At 38.9% G+C, this 25664-nt stretch overlaps 1 protein-coding gene across 1 annotated transcript in view; it reads right to left on the bottom strand.

The window, feature by feature from the left end:
• Positions 1 to 24645, bottom strand: part of DOCK3 (dedicator of cytokinesis 3) — a 579897-nt gene extending 555252 nt beyond the window's left edge. The window contains exon 1 of the mRNA XM_042979031.1: positions 24582 to 24645. Within this exon, the coding sequence (XP_042834965.1) occupies positions 24582 to 24618 (37 nt within the window). The 5' untranslated portion in view covers positions 24619 to 24645. The remainder of the gene's footprint in view (positions 1 to 24581) is intronic.
• Between the last annotated feature and the right edge of the window lie 1019 nt (positions 24646 to 25664).

Raw genomic sequence — 25664 nt, 5'->3', positions numbered from 1 at the left:
AAAAGTAAGTAGAAAGAAACAAAAAGAATTAGAAACAACCCTATAAAGAAGTAAATTAGTAACATAAAGGGCAGGCTAAAAGCAATGTATATACAATGGAGAGAAAAGACAAATGAAATGTTTAAAGTAGAGGTTCTTCAGCTTAGCCCAAAGATGAGCTTAAAGTCCATAAATACTCCGATATGTCTAGTAAACCTTTATTTTTGCATATGTGGATGTTCCTGAAGAGAGATGGTCCATAACATTAAACAGATTCTCAAAATGGAATTTGACATTTACCCCTTTTCCCCCTCAAAAAAGCACCATGAGAATAGAGGAAAGATGACAGCTATAAAACACAAATGATACATAATAAACTTTTACCTAAAAGGTTTTAAAAACAAAACCAAGATTTGTTTCCTTAAGTCAATGATCTGGGACAAAAGTAGGTTTGTTCTGACTTAGTGGCCACAGAGACATAGGCATGTTCCTACTAAGAAGCAGACTCCAAAACCAGAATGCCTGGGTTTGACTCTTAGCTCTACCACTTACCAGTTGTATAACCTTGAGCAAGGTGCTTAGCCTTCCTGTGTCTCAGTTTCCTCATCTTTAAAAACAGGGCTAATAATAATATATACTTCATGGAATTACAGTGAGGATTTAAAGAGTTAATAAATGTTGGGGCGCCTGGGTGGCTCAGTCGGTTAAGCACCCGATGCCGGCTCAGGTCATGATTTCCCAGTCTGTGAGTTCGAGCCCCGCGTCAGGCTCTGTGCCGACAGCTCGGAGCCTGGAGACTGCTTCAGATTCTGTGTCTCCCTCTCTCTGACCCTCCCCTGTTCATGCTCTGTCTCTCTCTGTCTCAGAAATAAATAAACATAAAAAAAGAGTTAATAAATGTAAAGTACTTAACAATAGTGCCTAGTACAAACTAAATGCTATGTGTTTAAAATTATTATTCCAGTGCTTACTGTGAAAAAATATGTACATCTGTACATTTTTATCTACACATAGAAAGAGTCTGAAACACCAACAGTAGTTACCTGAGGGGGGAAACAGGGATACATCTGGGAGGAAGGTGTAGGGGTATGAGTTAAAAGGAGGCTCTCACAAGCATTACTTCCATAACTTTTTTAAATCCATAAGTATTCTTCTGAATTAAGTACATTGTATTTGCTTATGCCACGTATAAGCATACTGAACCTACATAAGCATTCCGTAGTGTCTCTAAAGTTGTACTCTTTTCAGTATAATTCTAGTAATACAAAAATATCACAGAATAGTAAATCTTACTTTCCTCTATGTGAAATTTAAAAAAAAACATCATTGCCAAACCTTTTAATACAAACACTAGTCCTCAGAACAAAATTCTGAGCCTCAACTTTAAAAACCAGCTGCTTATAAATTAGAGATACTGGATAATCTTTTTCCACTTCTAGATAAAGCACTTTAAGTTAGAGGCTACCTTTTTAAAATGTTTTTCAAACACACTTTGGGCAAAGAGAAATTTTAAAGGGGGTGAAAATGCCTTAATGTAAGAGATAAACTAGCTATTCAGAGTCCCAAATGAGTTTCAATTATGAGGTGGGAAGGTGAGCATGTAATGCCTGGTGAGTCAGGAGAAGTACAAAGATTTCAAAGAAACGCCTTCAGAGTGGGAAAGGGGGAAGCTAAGGGTAGAGGCATGGAGGATAGACAAAAAAGGACAGCAAGTGGGTCTGTCTCCCATCCTGGCCACAGAGACCATGAATTACTAGTGAGAGATGCAGACAGAAGATTTGAAAGAGCATTGTCTCCAAGAATTCGAGACCCCCAGAGCACAAACAGTGTACACAGCAGTTCTAGTACTGTTTTAAAGGGTACAGGTGTCAAAAATCCCAGTTACAAAGGCAGTTTTGAGAATTCTCAGTAATAAAAAAATTGTAAGACTAAAATGAAAAAAGAATATTAACACATCACACTAAAGTTTAATTTCAGGACTTGTTTCTGTCATTTAACGAATTGAAATATTCTAGAAGAAAATCAAGCCCAAGGTATTAATTCCATTTACTTTATGAACTAATAAAACATAACTGTCATTTCCTCAACAAATAATCTATTTCCAACTTACAATCTCCAAATACCATAGAGAAGAACACTCTCTCATACGTATCAAAGTTAATAAAGTCATTTATAAAGCAATAATGCCTACTACCACACAATATTTTCTTACTAAAATTATATATAAACTCTGATCTCAAGTAAGGAAAGATGAATATATTTATTTTACTGACGAGGCAAACAGGAAGTAGTTAAGTGATTTGTTCACAATTATTATAGGTTTTCTATGTTAGGAACAGTATTGCTTAGTTCCTCTGGAAATAAATTCCATTATTCTTTTATCTAGTTTTTCTGATCTAAAATCACTCTTCTGCTCCTCCGATTACCTTCCCAAAATATCTTTTCCCTTGATCAAAATGTTTCAATGGCTCCCCACTGCCACAGAATAAGGGTCAAACTCCTTAACTTGGCATTCAAGGCCCTTCACACTATCAACCAAACGCATCTTCCCAATCTTCTCCAATGTCACAGGAGTTGGGTCTATTCATAGTTCTCCAAAAACACCCTGCACAAGTCTCTAGGTCCTATCTCACTGTTTCCTACTGGCTGAATCTCCCTTCATGCTTCCTCTTCGCTTACAAAAATCCTATTCACTCATCAAGACTCAGTTATTTCACCCTTGGGAATATTTCCTGGTGTCCCCAGACTCTGAACTCCTGTGGCACATTCTACTTCTACATTTGACATTTACTATGGTTTTGTGTGTGCATGATGTGTATGTGTGTCCGGTAGTCTTCTTCCTGTTCTGTGTGCCCAGCATTCCTAATCCTCACCCTTTACAAAAGTTTCCCCACTCTATGTCATTCACTGGGACTGTCAGTCAGACCCCCTTCAACCAAAGGTTGGCATGTGAAGTAGACTGGGCCATAACATTCATTCCCTGAAGTCTTTCCAACAGGAAATAACTCTTTCTTATTCCATCATGCACTGTAAAGATGTAACCCCAGAGCTTCCAGGAGCTATGTTTCTCAATAATTAAAGGAGTAAATTTAAAGTTAATAACCTCAAAAAAAGAATCTAACACATAGACATATGCTAAATATAAGAGGGAGACAGAGAGGTTCTGATGTCTTGAGGCCCTGATCCCAGTCTATCCTGAGGCCAGATTCATTCATGTCTTTTTTGGTTCCATAAACCAATACATTCTCCCTTCTGCTTCAATTTGAGATGGACTTCTACTATAATTAAAAGAATCCTTTGAATAAATTCCTCAAGAGCAGGAATATTTGATGCCACATTGCAGGCATCTGATAAATATTTCTAGGCTGATTCCTATCTTCTCATGTGGGTTTTTTTTGTTTTTCCCAAGATTGAGTGATACAGGAGAAAAACCCTGTAAAGGGAATCAGGATCTGAATTCAAGACCTAAATAGCCAGCCAAAGTGGGTGACCACGAGCAAGTCACTATACATCTCTGACTTTGCTGATTCCATCACAAAAACATAAAGACTGAGCTACATCATTGTGGTCTCTTCCAGACCCAAAATTCCATGAATATATAATTCTTAGCTAAAAACTCCTGTCTACTGGCATTGTTTCAACTATTACCTTCATAAAATATAACTTCCCAAATCTAATTTTCACAATCCTCCAGATTAAAGGTTTTTAGATAGACCTGTGCCTTCTTCCTTCATTGTTCCACAGAGCCTAGGTACCAAATCTTCTACAAATGTATACTGAATCAATTAAAAAAAAAATTCAATGAGGTATCTTGACTTGCCAGTTAGACTTATACTTTTAATTTCATGTTACTACCTATGTTTTTCATTACCTCAAAAAAAAAAAAAAAAACTTCTTCCTCTTCTACTCTTGCCAAGAAACTTTCCCTCTTAATACCAAAGGCTCAATATAACAACTAAAGCTGATACTATCTTGCCAATCTTTGTATCATGTTAATCTCAGTACCATCTTTATCTTCCACCCCCAAATCATAACTAAAATCATTTCAAATTCTACATTTTGGGGATGAATTATTCTTCAACAATTTCTATCCACTTATATCTTCATATTAAATCTGTTTCAAATGCTTCCACCAATCTCCAACCATTACAATTGCATGAGTTCCTTTCTCTCAACACTGGGATTTAAACTACATAGTCTCTATGGAGTGAAGAATTAGCTAGAATATCCCTAAGTGAAAGTACATGTGAGAACTACTCTTATGTGCTGACTCAAGAAGATTTAAATAGCTTATCTTCAAATTCAACTGTCAAATTATTTTCATGTGATTAGAGGAATCTAGGGGGAACCATAATATAAATATCTCTGAGTAGTAAGATTAGGGCCAAATAAATTGTGTTTTATTCATCTCTACCATCTAGTTTTCCAACAATAACCACATGTTAACTTGTGTAGATTTAAATTATTCTTTAAAAAATAAATAAAAATTTAAAAAATAAATTATTCTTTAAAATTATATAAATGTTCTTAGTATATTCACCTTAAATATTAACTAATATGGTAAGAAAGAATGAATCGGGACTGAGGAAGGACACAGAACTACCAGCAAAATGAAACATGAATTCTGAGAAGAAGGAAGAGATTAAATGCCCAGATTCACATGATACATACTTTTATAGATACAAACATGCAAAGCAAGGCCACTAACAAGTAATAGTTTGGACTAAGTGAAATGGAAAATTAATATAAAGCTAAAGAAAAAATAACCAATAAGAAAAATCCACAACTAGCATCATACTCAAAGATGAATACTGAAAGCTTTTCTTGCCCCTAAGATCAGGAACAAGACAAAGATGCCTGCTTTCACTTATTCCACATAATGCTAGAAGTCCCAACAACAACAATTAGGCAAGAAAAAGAAACAAAAGGCATCCAAATTAGAAAAGAAAAACTAAAATTATCTCTCTTTGCAGATGATATGGTCTTATGTGTAGAAAACCTTATAGAATCTATACCTCTCCCCAAAAAAATCAGAGTTAATAGATAAACTCAGAAGTTCATCAGAAATTGCAGGATATAAAACTGACATGCAAAAATCAGTTGTATTTCCATGTACTAACAATGAACAATATGAAAACAAAAACAACCAAAATAAATGTGAAGACATCGATGGTCATTCATTGGAAGAATATTGTTAAGATGACACTACTCAAAGCAATCTACAGATTCAATGCAATCTCTATCAAAATTCCAATGACATTTTCTGCAAAATCAGAAAATTTCATCCTAAAGTTCACACAGAATCTTGAGGGACCCCAAATAACCAAAACAATCTTGAGAAAAAACAAAGTTGGAGAACTCAATTCCTGATTTCAAAACCTACTGCACAACTACAGTAATCCAAACAATGTGGTACGAGCATAAAGACAGATAAATACTTGAACAGAGCTCAGAAGTAAACACTCACATGGGGGCCTGGGTGGCTCAGTCCAGTTGGGCGTCCCACTTCAGCTCGGGTCATGATCTCACAGTCTGTGAGTCGAGTCCTCTGTCAGGCTCTGTGCTGACAGCTCGGAGCCTGGAGCCTGCTTCAGATTCTGTGTCTCCCTCTCTCTCTGCCCCTCCCCCACTTGTGCTCTGTCTGTCTCTGTCTCTCAAAAATGAATAAATGTATAAAAAAATTAAAAAAAAAAAAAGAAGCAGAGATTCACATATACAGTCAAGTGATTTTCAAACAAAGATGCTAAAAGTCCATTCAATGGGGAAGGACTCTTCAACAAGTGGTGCTGGGATACTGGATATCCACATGCCAAAATATGAAGCTGGAACCCTACATTACACCATATACAAAAATTAACTCAAAATGGATCAAAGATCTACATGTAAACGCTAAAACTATAAAACTCTCAGAAGAAAAGCTTCATGATGAATTTGGTCATGATTTTTTTTTTTTTTTTTTTTTGGCTATGACACCAAAAGTACAGGCAGCAAAAGAAAACAGATAAATTAGACTTTGTCAAAATTAAAAGCTTATGTGTATCGGGGCACCTGGGTGGCTCAGTTCATTGGGCGTCCGACTTCAGCTCAAGTCATGATCTCACAGTCTGTGAGTTCGAGCGTCGTTGGGCTCTGTGCTGACAGGTCGGAGCCTGGAGCCTGCTTCAGATGCTGTGTCTCCCTCTTTCTCTGCCCCTCCCCTGCTCATGCTCTGTCTCTCTCTCCCTCTCCCTCTGTCAAAAATAAACATTAAAAAATTTAAAAAAAAAAACAAAAACAAAAACTTATGTGTATCAAAGGACTTATACTATCAAAGGACAGTATAAAAGAGTGAAAAGGCAAACCATGAAATCAGAAAAAAATTTGCAAACCATGTATCTGATAAAGGGTTAATATCCAGAATATAAAAAGAAGCACAACAACAACAAAAGATCTATTTAAAAACAGGCAAAGAAATAAAAAAAAGAATGAAATTTGTCATTTGCAATGACATGGATGGAGCTATAGAGTACTATGCTAAGCAAAATAAGTCAGAGAAATACCATACAATTTCACTCATATGTGGAATTTAAGAAACAAAACACATGAACATAGAGGGAAAAAAAGAGAGGCAAACCAGGAAACAGAACTCTTAACTATACAGAACAAACTGAGGGTTACTGGAGGAGAGGTGGGAAGAGGAGGGATAGGTTAAATAGATGATGGGCATTAAGGAGGGCACTTGTGATGAGCGCTGGGTGTTGTATGTAAGTGATAAGTTACTAAATTCTACACCTGAAACTAATATTACATTGTATGTTACCTAGCTGTATTTAAATAAAAATTTGGAAAAGAAAAAAAATGGGCTAGGTACTTGAATAGACATTTCTCCAAAGAAAACCTATAAATGGCCAATAATCACATAAAAAGAAGTTCAACATCATTATTATTAGGGAAATGCAAATCAAAACCACAATGAGATCCCATTCCACACCCATCTGGATAGCTGTAATAAAAATATGTTTTTTAAGAACAGAAAGTAACATGTACTGGCAAAGGGCGTAGAGAAATTGGGAATCCTTGCACATGGATGGTGGGAATGTAACATGGGTGGTGGGAATGTAAAATTGTGCAGGCGATATGAAAAACAGTATAGTGGTTCCTCAAAAAACTAAACACAGAATTACCATATGATAAAGAATTCTACTTCTAGGTATATACCCTAAAGATTTGGAAATAGGGAGTCAGATACTCATATGCCAAATGTTCACCACAGCATTATTTGCAATAGCCAAAAGGTATGAACAACCCAAATGTCCAAACACAAAGAATGAATAAGCAAAATGTGACATATATATACAGTGGAATATTTCTCCAAAGAACATCTACAGATGGCCAATAAGCACATGAAAAGATGCTCGACATCACTAATCATTAGGGAAATGCAAATCAAAACCACCATGAGATACCACTTCATAGTCATTAAGATGGCTATTATCAAAAAATGAAAAAAGTAAGAAATGTTGGTGAAAAGAGGTTAAAGATCTGCATGCTGAAAACTACAGAAAGCTTATAAAAGAAACTGAAGAAGACACAAAGAAATGGAAAAACATTCCATGCTCATGGATTGGAAGAATATTGTTAAAATATCTATACTGGGGTGCCTGGGTGGCTCAGTCGGTTGAGCGTCCAACTTCGGCTCAGGTCATGATCTTGCGGTCCGTGAGTTCGAGCCCCGCGTCGGGCTCTGTGCTGACAGCTCAGAGCCTGGAACCTGTTTCAGATTCTGTGTCTCCCTCTCTCTGACCCTCCCCCGTTCATGCTCTGTCTCTCTCTGTCTCAAAAATAAATAAACGTTAAAAAAATTTTTTTAATTAAAAAAAATAAAATATCTATACCACACAAAGTAATCTATGAATTCAATGCAATTCCTATCAAAATAACACCAGCATTCTTCACAGAGCTAGAACAAACAATCCTAAAATTTGTAGGAACCAGAAAAGACCCCAAAAAGCCAACACAATGCTGAAAAAGAAAAGCAAAGCTAGAGGCATCACAACTCTGGACTTCAAGCTGTATTACAAAGCTGTAATCATCAAGACAGTATAGTACTGGCACAAAAACAGACACACAGGTCAACAGAACAGAATAGAGAAATAGACCCACAATTGTATGGCCAACTAATCTTCAACAAAGCAGAAAAAGAGTATCCAATGGAAAAAAAGACAGTCTTTTCAGCAAATGATGCTGGGAAAACTGGACAGCAACATGCAGAAAAATGAAACTAGACCACTTTCTTACACCATTCACAAAAATAAACTCAAAATGGATGAAAGACCTAAATGTGAGACAGGACACCATCAAAATCCTAGAGGAGAAAACAGGCAACAACCTCTTTGACCTTGGCCACAGCAACTTCTTACTAAACGTGTCTCTGGAGGCAAGGGAAATAAAAGCAAAAATGAACTACTGGGACCTCATCAAGATAAAACTTCTGCACAACAAAGGAACAATCCACAAAACTCAAAGGCAGCTTACAGAATGGGAGAAGATACTTACAAATTAGATATCAGATAATGGGTTAGTATCCAAAATCTATAAAGAAATTATCAAACTCAACACCCAAGAAAACAAATAATGTAGTCAAGAAATGGCAGAAGACATGAATACTTTTCCAAAGAAGACATCCAGATGGCTAACAGACACATTAAAAGATTCTCAACATCACTCATCGTCAGGGAAATACACATCAAAACCACAATGAGATACCACCTCACACCTGTCAGAATGGCTAAAATTAACAACTCAGGAAACAACAGATATTGGCAAGGATGCAGAGAAAAAGGAACACTTTTGCACTGTTGGTGGGAATGCAAACTGGTGTAGCTGCTCTAGAAAACAGTATGGAGGTTCCTCAAAAAATAAAAAATAGATTTATCTAAAGTATACAAAAATGCTGACTCGAAGGGACACAGGCACCCCAATGTTTACAGCAGCACTATCAACAATAGCCCAATTATGGAAAGAATTCAGATGTCCATTGACTGATGAATGGATACAGAAGACGTGGTACAGGAGACAGGTGTGCTGTTTCGAAGGGACACACACACCCCCATGTTTATAGCGGCACTATCAACAATAGCCAAAGTATGGAAAGAGCCCAAATGTCCATTGATGGATGAATGGATAAAGAAAATGTGTTGTGTGTGTATACACACACACACACACACACACACACACACACACACACACACACACAATGGAGTATTACTCGGCAATCAAAAAGAATGAAATCTTGCCATTTGCAACTACATCGATGGAATTGGAGGGTATTATGCTAAGTGAAATTAGTCAGAGAAAGACAAAAATCATATGACTTCACTCATATGAGAACTTTAAGAGACAAAACAGATGAACATAAGGAAAGGGAAACAAAAATAATATAAAAATAGGGAGGAGGACAAAACAGAAGAGACTCATAAATATGGAGAACACTGAGGGTTGCTGGAGGGGTTGTGGAAGGGGGATGGGCTAAATGGGTAAGGGGCACTAAGGAATCTACTCCTGAAATCATTGTCGCATTATATGCTAACTAATTTGGATGTAAATTTTAAAAAATAGGGGCGCCTGGGTGGCTCAGTCGGTTGAGCGCCTGACTTTTCAGCTCAGGTCATGATCTCACGGTTCGTGGGTTCAAGCCCCGCATCAGGCTCTGTGCTGACAGCTCAGAGCCTGGAACCTGCTTCAGATTCTGTGTCTCCCTCTCTCTCTGCCCCTAACCTACTTGCATTCTGTCTCTCTCTCAAAAATAAATAAAAATATTTAAAAATTTTTAATTAAAAATAAAATTTAAAAAAAAGGAAGACGTGGTATATATATATACAATGGGATACTATTCAGCAATCAAAAAGAATGAAACCCTGCCATTTGAAACAATGTTGATGGAACCAGAGTGTAGTATGCTAAGCAAAATAAGTCAGAGAAAGACAAATTATAATTTCACTCATATGTGGAATTTAAGAAACAGAACAGATGAACATAGGGGAAGGGAAGGAAAAAAAAAGATAAAAAAGAAAAAGAGAGAGGGAAGCAAACCGTAAGAGACTCTTAACCACAGAGAACAAACTGAGGGTTGCTGGAAGGGAGCTGGATGGGGGGATGGGCTAGGTGGGTGATGGACATTAGGGAGGACACTTGTTGAGATGAGCACTGGGTATTATATGTAAGTGATGAATCACTGGGTTCTACTCTTGAAACCAATACTACACTGTATGTTAACAGACTTGAATTTAAATAAATAAATTTTTTTTAAAAAAGAAATGTTGGTAGAGATGTGGAACCCTCACACACTGCTGCTAGTAATGTAAAATGGCATAGCTGGTGTGGAAAACAGTTTGGCAATTTCTCAAAAAGTTAAACATGGAATTACTATTTGATCCAGCAATTCCAAGCCTAGGTACATACCCAAGGGAATTGAAAATAAGGATTCAAGGGGCACCTGGGTTAAGCATCCAACTTCAGCTCAAGTCATGATCTAGCAGTTCATGAGTTTGAGTCCCACATCTGGCTCTCTGCTGTCAGCGCAGAGCCTGCTTCAGATCCTCTGTCTCCCTCCCTCTCTCCCTGCCCCTCCCCAATTTGTGCAGATGCATGTGTGCACTCTCTCTCTCGCTATCAAAAACAAATATTAAAAAAAAGAAAAGGACTCTTCCTGCACACTAAGTGTTCTTACACACCAGTGTTCATACAGCAGCTTTATTCACAAGAGCCAAAAGATGGAAACAACCCAATTGTACATCAACAGATGAATGGATAAAAAAAGTCATATATACACATAAAATGGAATATTATTCAGTCATAAAAAGAAATGAAATTCTGAAATATGCTACAACACAAATGAACCTTGAAAACCTTATGCTATAAGTAACATAAGCCAGGAACAAAAGGACAAATACTGTATGATTCTATTTATATAAAGTTTCTGGAATAGTCCAATTCATGGAGACACAAAGTAAAATAAAGTTTTCCAAGAGATGTAGGAAGAGGTATAGACTTTCTGTTTGAGATGATCAAAAAGTTCTGGAAATAAAGAATAGTGATGATTATACAACAACTTATATGTATTTAATGACACTGAATTGTACACTTAAAATGAGTAAAATGTATTTTACCATAATAAAAATAATTTTTAAATATTGAGGTGAAGAATTGACCAATTAAAATAGATCATTACTGGGGCGCCTGGGTGGCTCAGTCGGTTAAGCAGCCGACTTCAGCTCAGGTCACGATCTCGCGGTCCATGAGTTCGAGCCCCGCGTCGGGCTCTGGGCTGATGGCTCAGAGCCCGGAGCCTGCTTCCGATTCTGTGTTTCCCTCTCTCTCTGCCCCTCCCCCATTCATGCTCTGTCTCTCTCTGTCTCAAAAATAAATAAAAGTTTAAAAAAATTTAAAAAATAAAAATAAAAAAAAATAGATCATTACTAACACAGAAACCTGCTACAGCATCTGAGAAAGCAAATCAATAAAAACAATGAGTGCTCTGTGGGACAAACACAGTATCATTACTTATAGTCATATACCACTGTCTCATTAGAGCTTAAATATTTCAATATGTTCAATATGCGCCTGGGTGGCTCAGTCCATTGAGCATCCAACTTCGACTCAGGTTATGATCTCATGGTACAGAGCCCCACATCAGGCTCTGTGCAAACAGCTCAGAGCCTGGAGCCTGTTCTGGATTCTTTGTCTTCCTCCCTCTCCGCCCTCCCCTGCTCATGCTGTCTTTCTCTCTCTCTCTCTCAAAAATAAATAAACCATAAGAGACTCTTAAAAACTAAGAATAAACTGAGGGTTGATAGGGGGTGGGAGGGAGGGGGGGGATGGGTGATGGGCATTGAGGAGGACACCTGTTGGGATGAGCACTGGGTGTTGTATGGAAACCAATTTGACAATAAATTTCATATTAAAAAATAATAAAAATAAACATTTAAAAATTGTTTAATATTTCAATGTTTAAATGTATCAAAAGATTTTATTTTCCAAAGGTTCTTTCCCTCAAACCATAATGCTTTTTAATCCCTTTCCCAGACCTAAAAGTAAAACAAAACCCCTCCTTCCTGGCTCTCCTCATGACAACAAAATGGTTGCAGCACTACCAGGTCATGTCATGTCTATAACAGCCATTCACAGGGAAAGTGCCCTCTGCACAGACCAAATATGCATCAGGTCTGTCACTCTCACAGCACTGCCTCTGTTCCAAAGATGAGCCTTCCTATAGAGCCCCATCTTGACCATGAGTCAGAAAGTTCTTTCAGCAGGACTGAATCTATCATAAAGGCACTGACTCTCACTCCAAAAAAGAGAGAAGCCACTTTAGTTCTTCACACAGTTGATTACCCAATTTCCCTTGAACAAGTTCAATTCAGTTCTAGCTTGCAAGTGTATAGCTGGGGACAGAAACAGAACAGCAATGAGTGGCTAACCAGTAAGAAAAAGAAAAGGATAATACTCAAAGTATCTACCAAGAAAAGGAATGTACAGAGATACAAAAAAAATTAAATACATATTTCAAGTCATTGATAGTGAGTCAGAGTCCCACATATCACCCCAAATTCCCTAAGAGCATCACAATCAGATGAGAAAAGGAGCAAACAAGAGAATCACTAAGTAGAATTAGGGATTTCAGTGAGGAAGTAAACAAGTATCACTGCATTAGCATCATAATCATTTGTTTCTATTAATAATATCAAATAGTCAGAAAGTTCAGTTAAATAACTGATGCCCAAGAAGTTGAACTGGCAATAGGGAACACTTTATTTTTGCAATGCTTAAAGATTTATTCCTTTCAAGCATGTATCAATTTTGAATTTTTGAAAAACGCAAATCTGTGGAGGAAATAATGTCCTAAGGTGACAAGGGTACAGAGAAATAAGAACCCTCACTGTCCTGGCAATAGTTAGTTTCAAGCAACCAACTGTTTAGAAGTAGGAGGCTAGGTAAATTATAGTATATCCATATTATGGAACAGCAGTCATTAAAACAATGAACATGCCAGACATAAGAAAAGGTTCATAGTATAATACATTTAAAATAAAAGATTATAGGACAATATATACAGTATGGCCTTAAATTTATTTAAAAATGTCTACTTAAATGTGTTTATAGAAAAAGACTAGAAAGATACACTAATATGTTGAGAGGGATTATGTGTGGGTACCAAAAGTAAGATATCATCCTTATTTTCTTTTTGTGTGTATTTTTCTATATTTACTGACATTTCTCTAATGAACATACATATATAATGTACTCAAAAGGAAAATTATTACACAGAAAAAGAGAAAGCTTAAATGTATTCCACATACTGAATTCACAATACAGGGAAGAATACATTACATTTCAGAAAAAAATTCCAACAACAACAACAACAAAAAGACAAAATCTTTTCTTGGTGCTTTTAAAGGTTTAACCTTGAGTTCTCTAGAAAAGTCACTCATCCAAAACACAGCTTCCCCAAAGGTGTCAAATGAAAGAAGAATTGTTGGGGTAATTTCAAAGTACACCCAATTACCTGCTACAAGACTTCTGAATCATTGTTGTGATAACTGTGAAATTCTAGGTGAAATGGATTCATACTGGAATTCTAAGGCTGCCACCCAAAGTCAGTCATTTGAACTCAGCAGTAAACCTTCCTAAAGGGTCAAGAAATAGAAAGGATAAGAGGGGAAAAAAGTGTATTCATGATGGCACAAAATTCTAACAACTAAATATTATCAGATTTAGAGCTTGACTTTTAAAATACTATCAGGACGGGGCGCCTGGGTGGCTCGGTCGGTTAGGTGTCCGACTTCGGCTCAGGTCACGATCTCGCGGTCCGTGAGTTCTAGCCCCGCATCAGGCTCTGGGCTGATGGCTCAGAGCCTGGAGCCTGCTTCCAATTCTGTGTCTCCCTCTCTCTCTGCCCCTCCCCCGTTCATGCTCTGTCTCTCTCTGTCTCAAAAATAAATAAACGTTAAAAAAAAAAATTAAAATACTATCAGGATGCATAGGGGCACTTGTACCCCAATGTTTATAGCAGCACTCTCAACAATAGCCAAATTATGGAAAGAGCCTAAATGTCCATCAACTGATGAATGGATAAAGAAATTGTGGTTTATATACACAATGGAGTGCTACATGGCAGTGAGAAAGAATGAAATATGGCCCTTTGTAGCAACGTGGATGGAACTGGAGAGTGTGATGCTAAGTGAATTAAGCCATACAGAGAAAGACAGATACCATATGGTTTCACTCTTATGTGGATCCTGAGAAACTTAACAGAAACCTATGGGGGAGGGGAAGGAAAAAAAAAAAAAGAAAAAAAAGAGGTTAGAGTGGGAGAGAGAGCCAAAGCATAAGAGACTCTTAAAAACTGAGAACAAACTGAGGGTTGATAGGGGGTGGGAGGGAGGGGAGGGTGGGTGATGGGTATTGAGGAGGGCACCTTTTGGGATGAGCACTGGGTGTTGTACGGAAACCAATTTGACAATAAATTTCATATATTGAAAAAAATTAAAAAATAAAAATAAAAAAATAAAAAAAAGTACTATCAGGATTGGGAATGCAAGCTGGTGCAGACACTCTGGAAAACAGTATGGAGGTTCCTCAAAAAACTAAAAATAGAACTACCCTATGACCCAGCAATTGCACTACCAGGTGTTTACCCAAGGGATACAGGTGTGCTGTTTTGAAAGGACACATGCACCCCAATGTTTATAGCAGCACTATCAACAACAGCCAAAGTATGGAAAGAGCCCAATGTCCATCGACGGATGAATGGATAAAGAAGATGTGGTGTGTGTGTGTGTGTGTGTGTGTGTGTGTATATACATATATACATATATATACATATATACATACATATATATATATATACACATACATACACATACATACATACATACAATGGAGTATTACTCGGCAATCAAAAAGAATGAAATCTTGCCATTTTCAACTATGTGGATGGAATTGGAGGGTATTATGCTAAGTGAAATTAGTCAGTCAGAGAAAGACAAATATCATATGATTTCACTCATATGAGGTCTTCAAGAGACAAAACAGATGAACATAAGGGAAGGGAAACAAAAATAATATAAAAACAGGGAGGGGGACAAAACATAAGAGACTCATAAATATGGAGAACAAACTGAGGGTTACTGGAGGGGTTGTGGGAAGGGGGATGGGCTAAATAGGTAAGGGGCACTAAGGAATCTACTCCTGAAATCATTGTTGCACTATACGCTAACTAATTTGGATGTAAATTATTTTTTAAAAAAGAATATTAAGAGAGGAAAGAAACTATTTTTCATTAAGGTTTAGTTTTATATAAACAATCCTGGACATACTGTGAGTTTATAGAACTAAGGAGAAGGGTTCTGTAGAGGTAAAACACCTTGAAGGTCACTTGATCAGTGAAAGGTAATGATTCATAGCATTTGACTTAAAACATAGCACTACTTAAAACATAGCTCCATTTGGCATAGATTTTCTTAACTATTATTTAATAAAACTAAAAGTTTTTACTGGGAAAAAAATAAAATACTATAAGGATTAACAAAGCAAAATAAAATTCTTCACTAGATTGGAATCCTAATTAAGCATTTATTGATCACTCACTATTTGCTAGGTCCTGGGGTTACAAACATGAAGATAAAGTCCCTTGTCCTAGAGAAGCTTAATTCCCCAAGGTAAAGAGATGTAATTAAGCATCTAAAGGGATAAGTGCCATACCAAAGGTTGGTACCAACTGCTGTAGGAGCAAGCAACAGTGCTTATTTATATCCGGCAGAGCTGGGAAGGCATCAAAGGGATGACATTTGAGCTTTTTAAGTTGCCATTTCCCAGGCAGAGAAAGGTAATCATTGCATTCCTGTCATAGTATAAGAATCTAAGCAAAGTGACAAAGGTAGGACAGTTATAAACCTGTCTGGAAAAAGGATGAGTTGTCCAGCATATCTAGAGTATAGCGAATGTGAAGAGAATATCAAAAACAAAACTCAAGAAAAGTTTGGGGCCACCCTTCCTCCTGTACATGAAATGTACATGAAATTTCATACAGAAGATGAAAATGGACTTAACATCTTTCTAGTGCTATAATTTCTTTGTTCTCCACACTTAAATATAAGGCCACACAGACCTCTTTAGCAACATCTTTCCCCCTTGGTTATGAACCACAATCTGGCTATGAGCCCACCCTAATCCCAAACACGAATAGGTTCACAAAAGTGGCACAGCTGGCAATTTCATAAAATGTCAATAAGTCATTCAGATTATTTGTGTTCAAAATAGCAAAATATATTTGTCTATAAACTAGACATTTCCCACTAGATAACATTTTTTTCTGATTCTGTTCAACCCTTTTACCAACCACTTGGAAAAAGAAAACAAATTTGTCAATTGGGTAGATAAAGGTTCAAAGAAAAAATAATATGTGACATTGAAAATTCAAACTTCAAAAAGACCTGACAGGCTGTACTGCTGAGCCAAATACGTTTAGCCCCCTACCAACTTAGGACCAATAGGGGTAAATCAAATATGCTCCCCTTTGATGAAATGTAATGGAAATAAATATAAAATCTTTTTTAAATAAAACTAATAATTTTACATTTATATTTATTACCAATTGTACAAGTTCAGGATGGAAGAGACTTGACTTCAGTTCATGTAAAATAAAATCTAGGTTTTAATTGCTATAACTTCAGTATGAGTAATTAGTGTGAGATGGTAGCTCAAAAGTCCAAAAATCAAGCTTTAAAACCTTCTACATGCCTGGCACTGAGTTATATCTGCCAAGAATACAAAGATAAATTTGGCACAATCCCTACTTTTAAGAGTTTATAGCCTAAAGCAGTGTTTTTTTTTAACCATGGGTCACAAGATCCATTGAGTGAGCTGCCACCAATACTTCTCACTTAACAGAAAATATCAGAGTACACTGTACAAAGTACACAGTACTATATCATAAAACTTTTAACTTTTTCATATATGTGTATACAAGTCTATGTATGTGTAGATACACACACAAGAGATAGCAATTTTGTTTTTAATGTTTATTTATTTTTGAGAGAGAGAGAGCATAAGTGCGGGGACAGAGAGGGAGACAGAATCCAAAGCAGGCTCCAGACTCAAAGCTGTCAGCACAGAGCCCGATGTGGGGCTCAAACCCACGAGCAGCGAGATCATTACCTGAACTGAAATACTTAGCCAAACCTACAGCCACCCAGGCACCCCAGAGATAGCAACTTTAAATGTACTTCTTATTGTAGGGCATAGTAAAAAATTGGAAACACATTAGTCTAGTGGAAGAGGACAAAATAAATATACCACTATAAAGTACAAAGTTTTATGAACTTAAAAGAACAAAATCTATCTAATTGGAGAAAGAGAGGGTCAAGGGTCTAAAAAGATTTACAAAGATAACAATATATGAAAGGAGCCTAGCTAGGCAGGAAAAACTCTGAGAGATGGAGGAGGTAAAAGACCCCACATAAAAGGAATAATATGAATGAGACATGATGCAGTAAATAACAAGTACTTAATGGGTGACAAATAGTCCCGGCACATGACAGCACTAGTGTAATTAAGTCGAGATTGAAAGACTTGGTGAAAGTTCAGTTCCACTAAATTATAAAGTACCAGTAGGTCAGCAGATGAGGCTGAAAAGCAAATTTGAGCCATAACATGAAAGTGCTAGGCATGTGGTAAACACTTAATGAATGTCAGCTATTCCAACTAGACTTACTTAGTTCTAGAGCCTGAAACCCACGTATCTCTAAAATGCCTTACAATTCTAAAATGTTATAAACTACTGAAGGGCTATGAGGCAAGTTATTTAAATATAGGCACAGAACACAGACTTCTAAGAAATTATAGGGAGTCTATTCAGTAAGGAAGAATGTTCGAATTACAGCTCTCGAAACAATAAAATAGGGCTGTCCCGAAAAGTGGTTAGGGCTTTTCACTAGATGAATCTGAATAAAGGCCAAATGCACATCTATCTGAGGTATGTTACTAAGTCTATAATACAAAGTTCTGCATTCATCATACACTAATTCTTCCATCAGTTTTGGTTCTCACTCACCAGTGAGTAAGAGCTCATGAATGAGTTTCGAAGAGAGAAGGAGAAACAGATGGAAGCAGGAGGCTGAGATTTTATTCCACTGCAGAAAAGTAGGAAAACAGGAAGCTTCTGAATGACATTTCCCAACATAGTAATTATTTCTACTAGAGTATCCTACTGTGTGATATAGCAAATCAACTGCAAGTACCTGGACCACAGCTAAAATAATATGGCAATGTATTTTTGAAGACTTTTTTAAGTTCCTTGAGGCTTTATGTGAAAAAAAAATCTTGCTTTTCCATACAAAATGTGTCAAAAGGGGTTATGCAAGAGTCGAGAGCAAAATCATAAACAGGTTTGTTCATTAGAGTAAAAGCATAATGTTAGAATTAAAACCCTAATATAGCATATCCAATAATGCTTACACACTGGGAATAATTTCAGATCATTCTTATCATCAAGAATAAAGACACAGATTTCAAAAGAAAGATTCAAAATACAAACTATTAAAAATAAAAATTAGCACCAATGTAAAAATATGATATGAATATATATAAAGTACTTTCAACCTCTAACTTCAATGACCATTATCTTGAGACTGTTACGTTTCCAAATATGTCTAAAATTGCTAAACAGAAAAAGGTGTCATGTTTACAATTTAGTTTAATGTTTCTAAAGCACATTCTCTTTTAACACTGCATGATAATTTTTGTTTAATGTTTACTTATTTTTGCGACAGAGAGAGACAGAGCATGAGCAGGGGAGCAGCTGAGAAAGAGGAGACACAGAATCTGAAGCAGGCTCCATGCTCTGAGCTGTCAGCACAGAGCCCGAGGCAGGGCTCGAACTCATCAACCGCAAGATCATGACCTGAGCCGAAGTCCGACACTCAACCGACTGAGCCACACAGGCGCCCCTTAACACTGCATGATAAAATGAACTGTAATATTTGAATAGACTACAGAATATTGTTGCATAGTGACTTTTCTATTAAGTGGTAGGGCACCTGGGTGGCTCAGTCGGTTAAGCATCCAACTTCAGCTCACGTCATGATCTCATGGTCTGTGAGTTCAAGCCCCACATCAGGCTCTATGCTGACAGCTCGGAGCCTGGAGCCTACTTCCAATTCTGTGTCTCCCTCTCTCTCTGCCCCTCCCCTGCTTGCACTCTGTCTCTCTCAAAAATAAATAAAACATTTAAAAAAATGTATTTTTTAAATGTTGGGGCAGCTGCGTGGCTCAGTCGGTTAAGTGTCCGACTTCAGCTCAGGTCATGATCTCGCGGTCTGTGAGTTCGAGGCCCACATCGGGCTCTGTGCTGACAGCTCAGAGCCTGGAGCCTGTTTCAGATTCTGTGTCTCCCTCTCTTTCTGACCCTCCCCTATTCATACTCTGTCTTTCTCTAAAAAATAAATAAACGTTAGGGGCACCTGGGTGGCTCAGTCGGTTAAGCGTCCAACTTCGGCTCAGGTCACAATCTCACAGTTCGTGAGTTTGAGCCCCGCGTCGGGCTCTGTGCTGACAGTTCAGAGCCTGGAGCCTGCATCACATTCCGTGTCTCCCTCTCTCTCTGCCCCTTCCCTGCTCATGCTGTGTCTCTCTCTGTCTCAAAAATAAATAAACATTAAAAAAAAGTTTTTTAAATAAACGTTAAAAAAATTAAAAAAAAAAAAAAGACCTCTTGGTTTGAAAAGGCACTCAATAAATATTTGCCAAACTCAACTTCTTTCCTCTCAGCTAATAGTGTCTTTAAAAAAGCGAACATATCCTTCAGAGCTCTTTAAAAACGTGCTTCTGACTTGTCATGTCCTAAATGTGTATTCATTACCAATGCAAATCTTTACAATTAGAAGCAGAACAATAAATACTATGTAGTCTTTTTTTTTAATGTTTATTTATTTTTGAGAGAGAGAGAGAGCGCGCGCGCAAGCAGGGGAGGGGCAGAGAGAGGGAGACACAGAATCTGAAGCAGGCTCCAGGCTCTGAGCTGTCAGCACAGAGCCCGACATGGGCTCCAACCCACAAACTGTGAGATCATGACCTGAGCCAAAGTCAGACACTTAACTGACTGAGCCACTCAGGCACCACAAGAATGCCTTATCTTTTGAGCCACAGATATACGCTACTGACAAAGTCCTTTCAGAAGCAACATGATGTAATAAAAGAAGCTGTGGCTTAGACTCCCAAAGTTCTACGTTCAAATCTCAACTCAGCACTAACTGACTTAAATTCCCTAGATCAGTCCCTAACTCCTCTCAGCTAAAGTTTCTTTCCCACCTGTTTCAAAAAGAGGGAAGAGGACATATTATGGTGTAAGGCTCAAGTAGAATCATAATGTGGAAGCTCCCTGTAAACACTAAACCCCAATCATAAAACATCAAGCACATCCTCATTTTTTAAAACAAAATAAAGTCCTGGGTATATGATATATTCTCTATCCCTAGTAGATGCCTTTACCTCTGAGAGGTATGGAGCCCTTACAGAGGTTTCAAACACTGGGATTCCCTCATGGAACAAGTAACTAAAAAGCCCACTGCCTTTGCACTATTTCACTGAACTGTAGCCTATTTTAGCCTATTTACCAACAGATTTAGTGAAATTTTGTGATCACTGGTTCTTTCCAATCTGGTTTCATCAACCTATTCCTTCTCCGCCTTCAGATGCCTCTGCACCACAGGATCTTTACAAGGTAAATTTCTTTTAAGGACCCAGGGCTTTTTTTTAAAAGTGTTTTTTTGTTCTATCTGGGAAAAATCAAGCAAAAGGAAATCTGGTAAAAGTAAGGCAGAAAATATGAATTACTTTTTATACAAGATAAAAATAAATATAACATTACAAAACTAAAATATCAGGTATTCTGGTTGGTGATGAGGAAAAACTGTCATGGTTTATTTACTAAGTGTGGATTAGGAAATAAACAACAAATGCCCTGAGTTATTAAAAAAAAATTACCTTATGACAGCAGAATAAACAAGATAATGACCTGAGGCAAGCTTCCAGCCCTAAGATGACAAACTAGTACATATGTATTCAAACTTTTGCTGCTATTCTATTTTAGAAGTTAATTATAAACATTCTTGTTTTGTTATCAGTGTTTGCTGCTGCTGCTGTCAGAGGATGAGAAAAGTATTTTCTTGATCTTTGGTTTCTATATTGGGTAGTTTGGGTGCCATCAATATGGGAAAAGACAACTATTTCACAAAAATAGGTGGACTGTTCTCACCTAATGCATTTTAGAAGAGGAAGCTTCTTGGAAATGTAAAGTAAAGAATGGAAAGATACAGGGCTTTCTAAGCATTCATGGCAACAGAAAGGAAAACAGAATCTCAGAGGGAAAGAGACATAAAGAGTCAAAACATGGCTAACGGGTTCAGTAAAAAACAGCCACTTTAATACTAAAGAAGGATAGCAAAAAAGCCAAACGTATCACAAAATATTGCCCATTGCCAAGAAGAAAAATAAAGAGAATATTCAATTGTTGAAGGACAAAAAAGGACTAACCACCTCTGAGATCCAGTTTCTTCATCTGTATGATGAAGATAACATTAGAACTGCTCTGGGACTCTATATGGTATAACATTAAGTAAGAATCCCCAGCAACATGGTGACTGACCCAAGACTAAACCTCAAAAAAGAACAGTTTTCTCCCCTTCCTCTAAAGTCAACCACAGAATATTACAATGAATAGAAGCTCATTTATCACCTAGTTCTAGGTGAATAAATCAAATAATTTGAAAATGTTGTAACCTGTATAGAATTCCTGTATTAAAAAAAAAAAAAAAAAGCTAAAGTAAAATGTTTCTACAGAATCTCAAACACCTTACCAATGTCAAATACAGATGAATAGCTGCAATGGAAAAAAAATCCTTTGCAATGCTGCAACAGGGGACTTTTTCCCTCACTAACATCCAAGCAGTTTCTCCAAATTGGTAGGGAGTAGGTACAAGTTTTCCCTCCTTGCTGTAAGGATTATGGATTGGCAAAGCAAGCAGAGATAGAAACCTATGCTCCAAGTTGGTCATAAAAATCAAAGCTGACACTCAAAATACTACCTCCTAGGAATAATGATAATAGATTTTCAAACTAGCAATTAAATAATGCAGCTAACACACTATTTTTGATTGACTATTTTTCTTATTGTAAGTATAACATTTAAGCTACTTTATAGGCTGAACCGGATTTTACTAAATAAAAAGCCTAAGAGTCCTAACGTGCTTACGGAAAGAGATGTACCCTGAGTTTTGAACAATTTCTACAAGAACTTTCAGACCATAACTGAGGAAGGGACAGTAGAACAAAGCTGTGAGAGAAAGTAGGAAAAGAGATGCCTTGTTTGGCAGGAAAAGCATCTAAAGTACGCTAAATCACAACTGCTAATATCTTCAGAATAACAACATCTCTCATTTACAAAGCATTTAGGTCCTTCCCTGTGCCCAATGCTGTGTCCTCTCCACGGGAAATAACCATTTTTCTAAAGATAAACCCACAGTCCTAAGAATGCAAGAATTTCATTCCATCTTCCTGATTAAATCACACACCAAATCCTAGTGCCTGGAGATTCACATATGCCTATCTTGATTACCCTGCACTGTGTCCTTCTAAGAACTAACACATCAGAGGAAATACCTGGTATTATTATTACTCTGAGTACTACAGGGAAAAGAAGAAATTAACATTTATTAAGCATCTGGTATGCTTTCATTTGATTTTCACAACCCTGTAGGTAAATATTATCCCCAATTTACACATTAAGAAAATGATATTAACTTGCCCACCACACCAGTAAAGAGAAGCCAGGACTCAGAAATCTGCTAACTCTCCTACTCAAGGATTCTTTCCCAGAAGGAATTATCACTTAGGTGCCACTTTCACATCAATTATTTGTTATCCTAGTTCAGCAGTTCTGAAAGCAAGTTATGGAGAAGATAAACCATCAACTCTTCATTTCATGGAAAATACATACATATATATATATATATATATATATATATATATAGTATTTAGAGAACTAAGAGAAAAGGTAAAATGTCCCCAGAGGCAAATCCTGGCTCTTTGCATCATTTCCCAATTCCTTCTCAACAGAGACTCAAGCAATAGGGCTTCTTTTATCGCTTCCATGCTAGCATACTATCATGCCATTGTAGCACAGCTAATTAAAAACTTTGGAAAGTTACCTTTCAAAACAGGATTTTATACCAACATAGAAGATCTCTCTGCAGGTCCTTAAATTTCAATAAATTCAATTTTCACATAACTTGCCTGATTGTATTCCTAAATGTTTGTTACTACTGCCAGTTTAAAAAGTTATTTCGCTCCCATAAGAGACTCTTAAAAACTGAGAATAAACTGAGAGTTGATGGGGGGTGGGAAGGAGGGGAGGGTGGGTGATAGGCATTTGAGGAGGGCACCTGTTGGGATGAGCACTGGGTGTTGTATGGAAACCAATTTGACAATAAATTTCTTATTAAAATTTTTTTAAGTTATTTCGTAGTGAACTGTGAGTTAAATCTTGATTGAGCTGAGGTGAAAAAAAACATGAGAAATAAAAATCTATGTTTAGAGAGATTTCCCCATCCATAGTTTTCCATTACAAGTTGGGAGGTAGGGGAACCTGTACACTCAACCTTTTAAATCTGTTTTTAACCCAATAAGATGGCACAGGACTTACAATAATGCATTGTGGCTGAGCTCTATCATGTTATTGCCACAAAACACTAGCATTATTAAAAGGAAAACTAACATTCAACCCTTTGTATTACTGAATATTCATTCTTTTTAAAGAAGTTTAATGTTACAAGAATCATTTAGCTTCTGGAGTTTAACACTTGTAAGATAAAAAGAGGATTCTAAGATGAATAACAGTCTCACCTGAAAGCAGGTTTGTTGGGTGTTTTTGTTTTTAACGACACCGTACTATATACACACACTAAACGTAACATTGAGACATGTCCAAAAACACTTCCCAGTGTGAAGTAATTATTTCTAATACTGAATGCAGAACAAATTAAAACAGACCAAACACTTGCAGTCAAATGTCTACAAAATTTTGAGCTGGAAAAATGATGTCAACGTTTTTTATCCATTTGAAAGGTTCCAGTCCAAAAAATAAACAGTCATCGGGCTCAGCAACTCAGGTGCGGAAACTCGCTAAAACTGAGATTGGGTGCGGAGAAAACAAGACTCTCAGGATTTGGCTTCTTGGGTAAAACTGCCCTGTACCCCACACCAGAAACCTCACACTGCCACAGGGGCCCAGCCCACCGTGCCCGCCCCTCCGGCCCGCCGCACCTGCCGAGGCCGCACCGCCAGCGCCCCCTGCCGCCCTCCCCACTGCCGGAGGCCCGCTCCCACCCCAGCGCCACACGCCCCGCCGCCCCCGCCGCCCCCGCCGCGCCCGCCCCGCGCCGAGGCCGCGCAGCCTGCGGGCAGGGGCGGGAGCGCGCGGGCGCGAATCGAGGCGGGGCCGCTACGGGGCCCAGAGCAAGGGCGCGTCCCTGGGACCCCTGCTGTGGCCAGGCCGGAGCCTCACCTACCTACGCCGTATTTCTCCTCCTCCGTGGGGGTCCACATGGCCAGGCCGGGCGCGGCCCCGCGGGCGCGGCGGCCGGGCGACAGCGCGGCGGGGACGGCCGCGGGCCCGGCTGTGGCGCACCGCAAGCCGAAGCGGGGGCGGTCAGGCGGCGCGGGGTAGTGGGCGGCGCATCCCTCACAGGCCGTCCGGGATGCCGCTGCCGCCACGTCCGAACCGCGAGGCTCCCGCGAGCGGCCCAGCAGTCCCGGGAGGCGCGGGCGAGGTCTCTCCACCTGTCCGTCGCCGCTGCTCCCGCGCCGCCGCTCGGTCCCTCACAGCTCCGCTGTTCTGCTCCCGGCGCCGCCGCGGTTCGGCTCGCCTCAGCGGGCTCGCAGGACGGCCGCGCATGCGCCACTCCCGGCGCGCGGGGGCTCGCGCTGCCCGGGCTCGCGCCCCCCGAGCCCGCGCGCGAGCTCACGCGCCGCCGTCGCGCGCCAGCGGAGGGAAATCCGCGAGAGGCGATTGGACGGCCCCGCGGGGGTCAGACCTAGCTCCTCCGTGGACCCCCGCCCTCGGCGGTAGCAAGTGATGGTAGAGGCGGGCTGGACAGGTGGGAGGCCCTAGGCCGCTAGAGGCTTGCGCGTCCGGTGCTTCCTGCCTGGCACAGCGAGATTGCCGCGGGACTCTGTCCGAGAGGGAGGATCGAGAAGGGAGGAGGGAAGGATACCGTTTTCAGACCCATCCCAGTGTCGCCCACAGTGTGGACACTGCCCATCCCGGAAAGGTCCTGGGAGCCACCCTGCGTATCGCCGGACCCGAAAGGTGGGGTCGCCGCGGGAGAACAAGGTGGGGCACTGTTGCCCCTCGCTCTTCGTCTCTGGGATGCCTTCTAGGCCGAAGCCCTACCGCCTCCTTGGTTCTTGTTTCGCTGAGTTGTCCTATGCGGTAAATTCTTGGAGTGTGAACAATCAGAGTAGCCTTCTTAGTAAGGAAACCCTTCCTTGTTAGGATCTGGGATCCTGCGCTGGGCACCGCCTCTGCTCCTCCTAGGTCTCTGCCTTATAGGCTATTCGGACTTTTGGCTCAGTCCCAAAACTTTCCTCCT

Source organism: Panthera tigris, chromosome A2 (genome assembly GCF_018350195.1).
Source record: "Panthera tigris isolate Pti1 chromosome A2, P.tigris_Pti1_mat1.1, whole genome shotgun sequence".
In the NCBI taxonomy this organism is placed as follows: Eukaryota; Metazoa; Chordata; class Mammalia; order Carnivora; family Felidae; genus Panthera; species Panthera tigris.
This window is presented reverse-complemented; position numbering and strand designations above follow the sequence as displayed.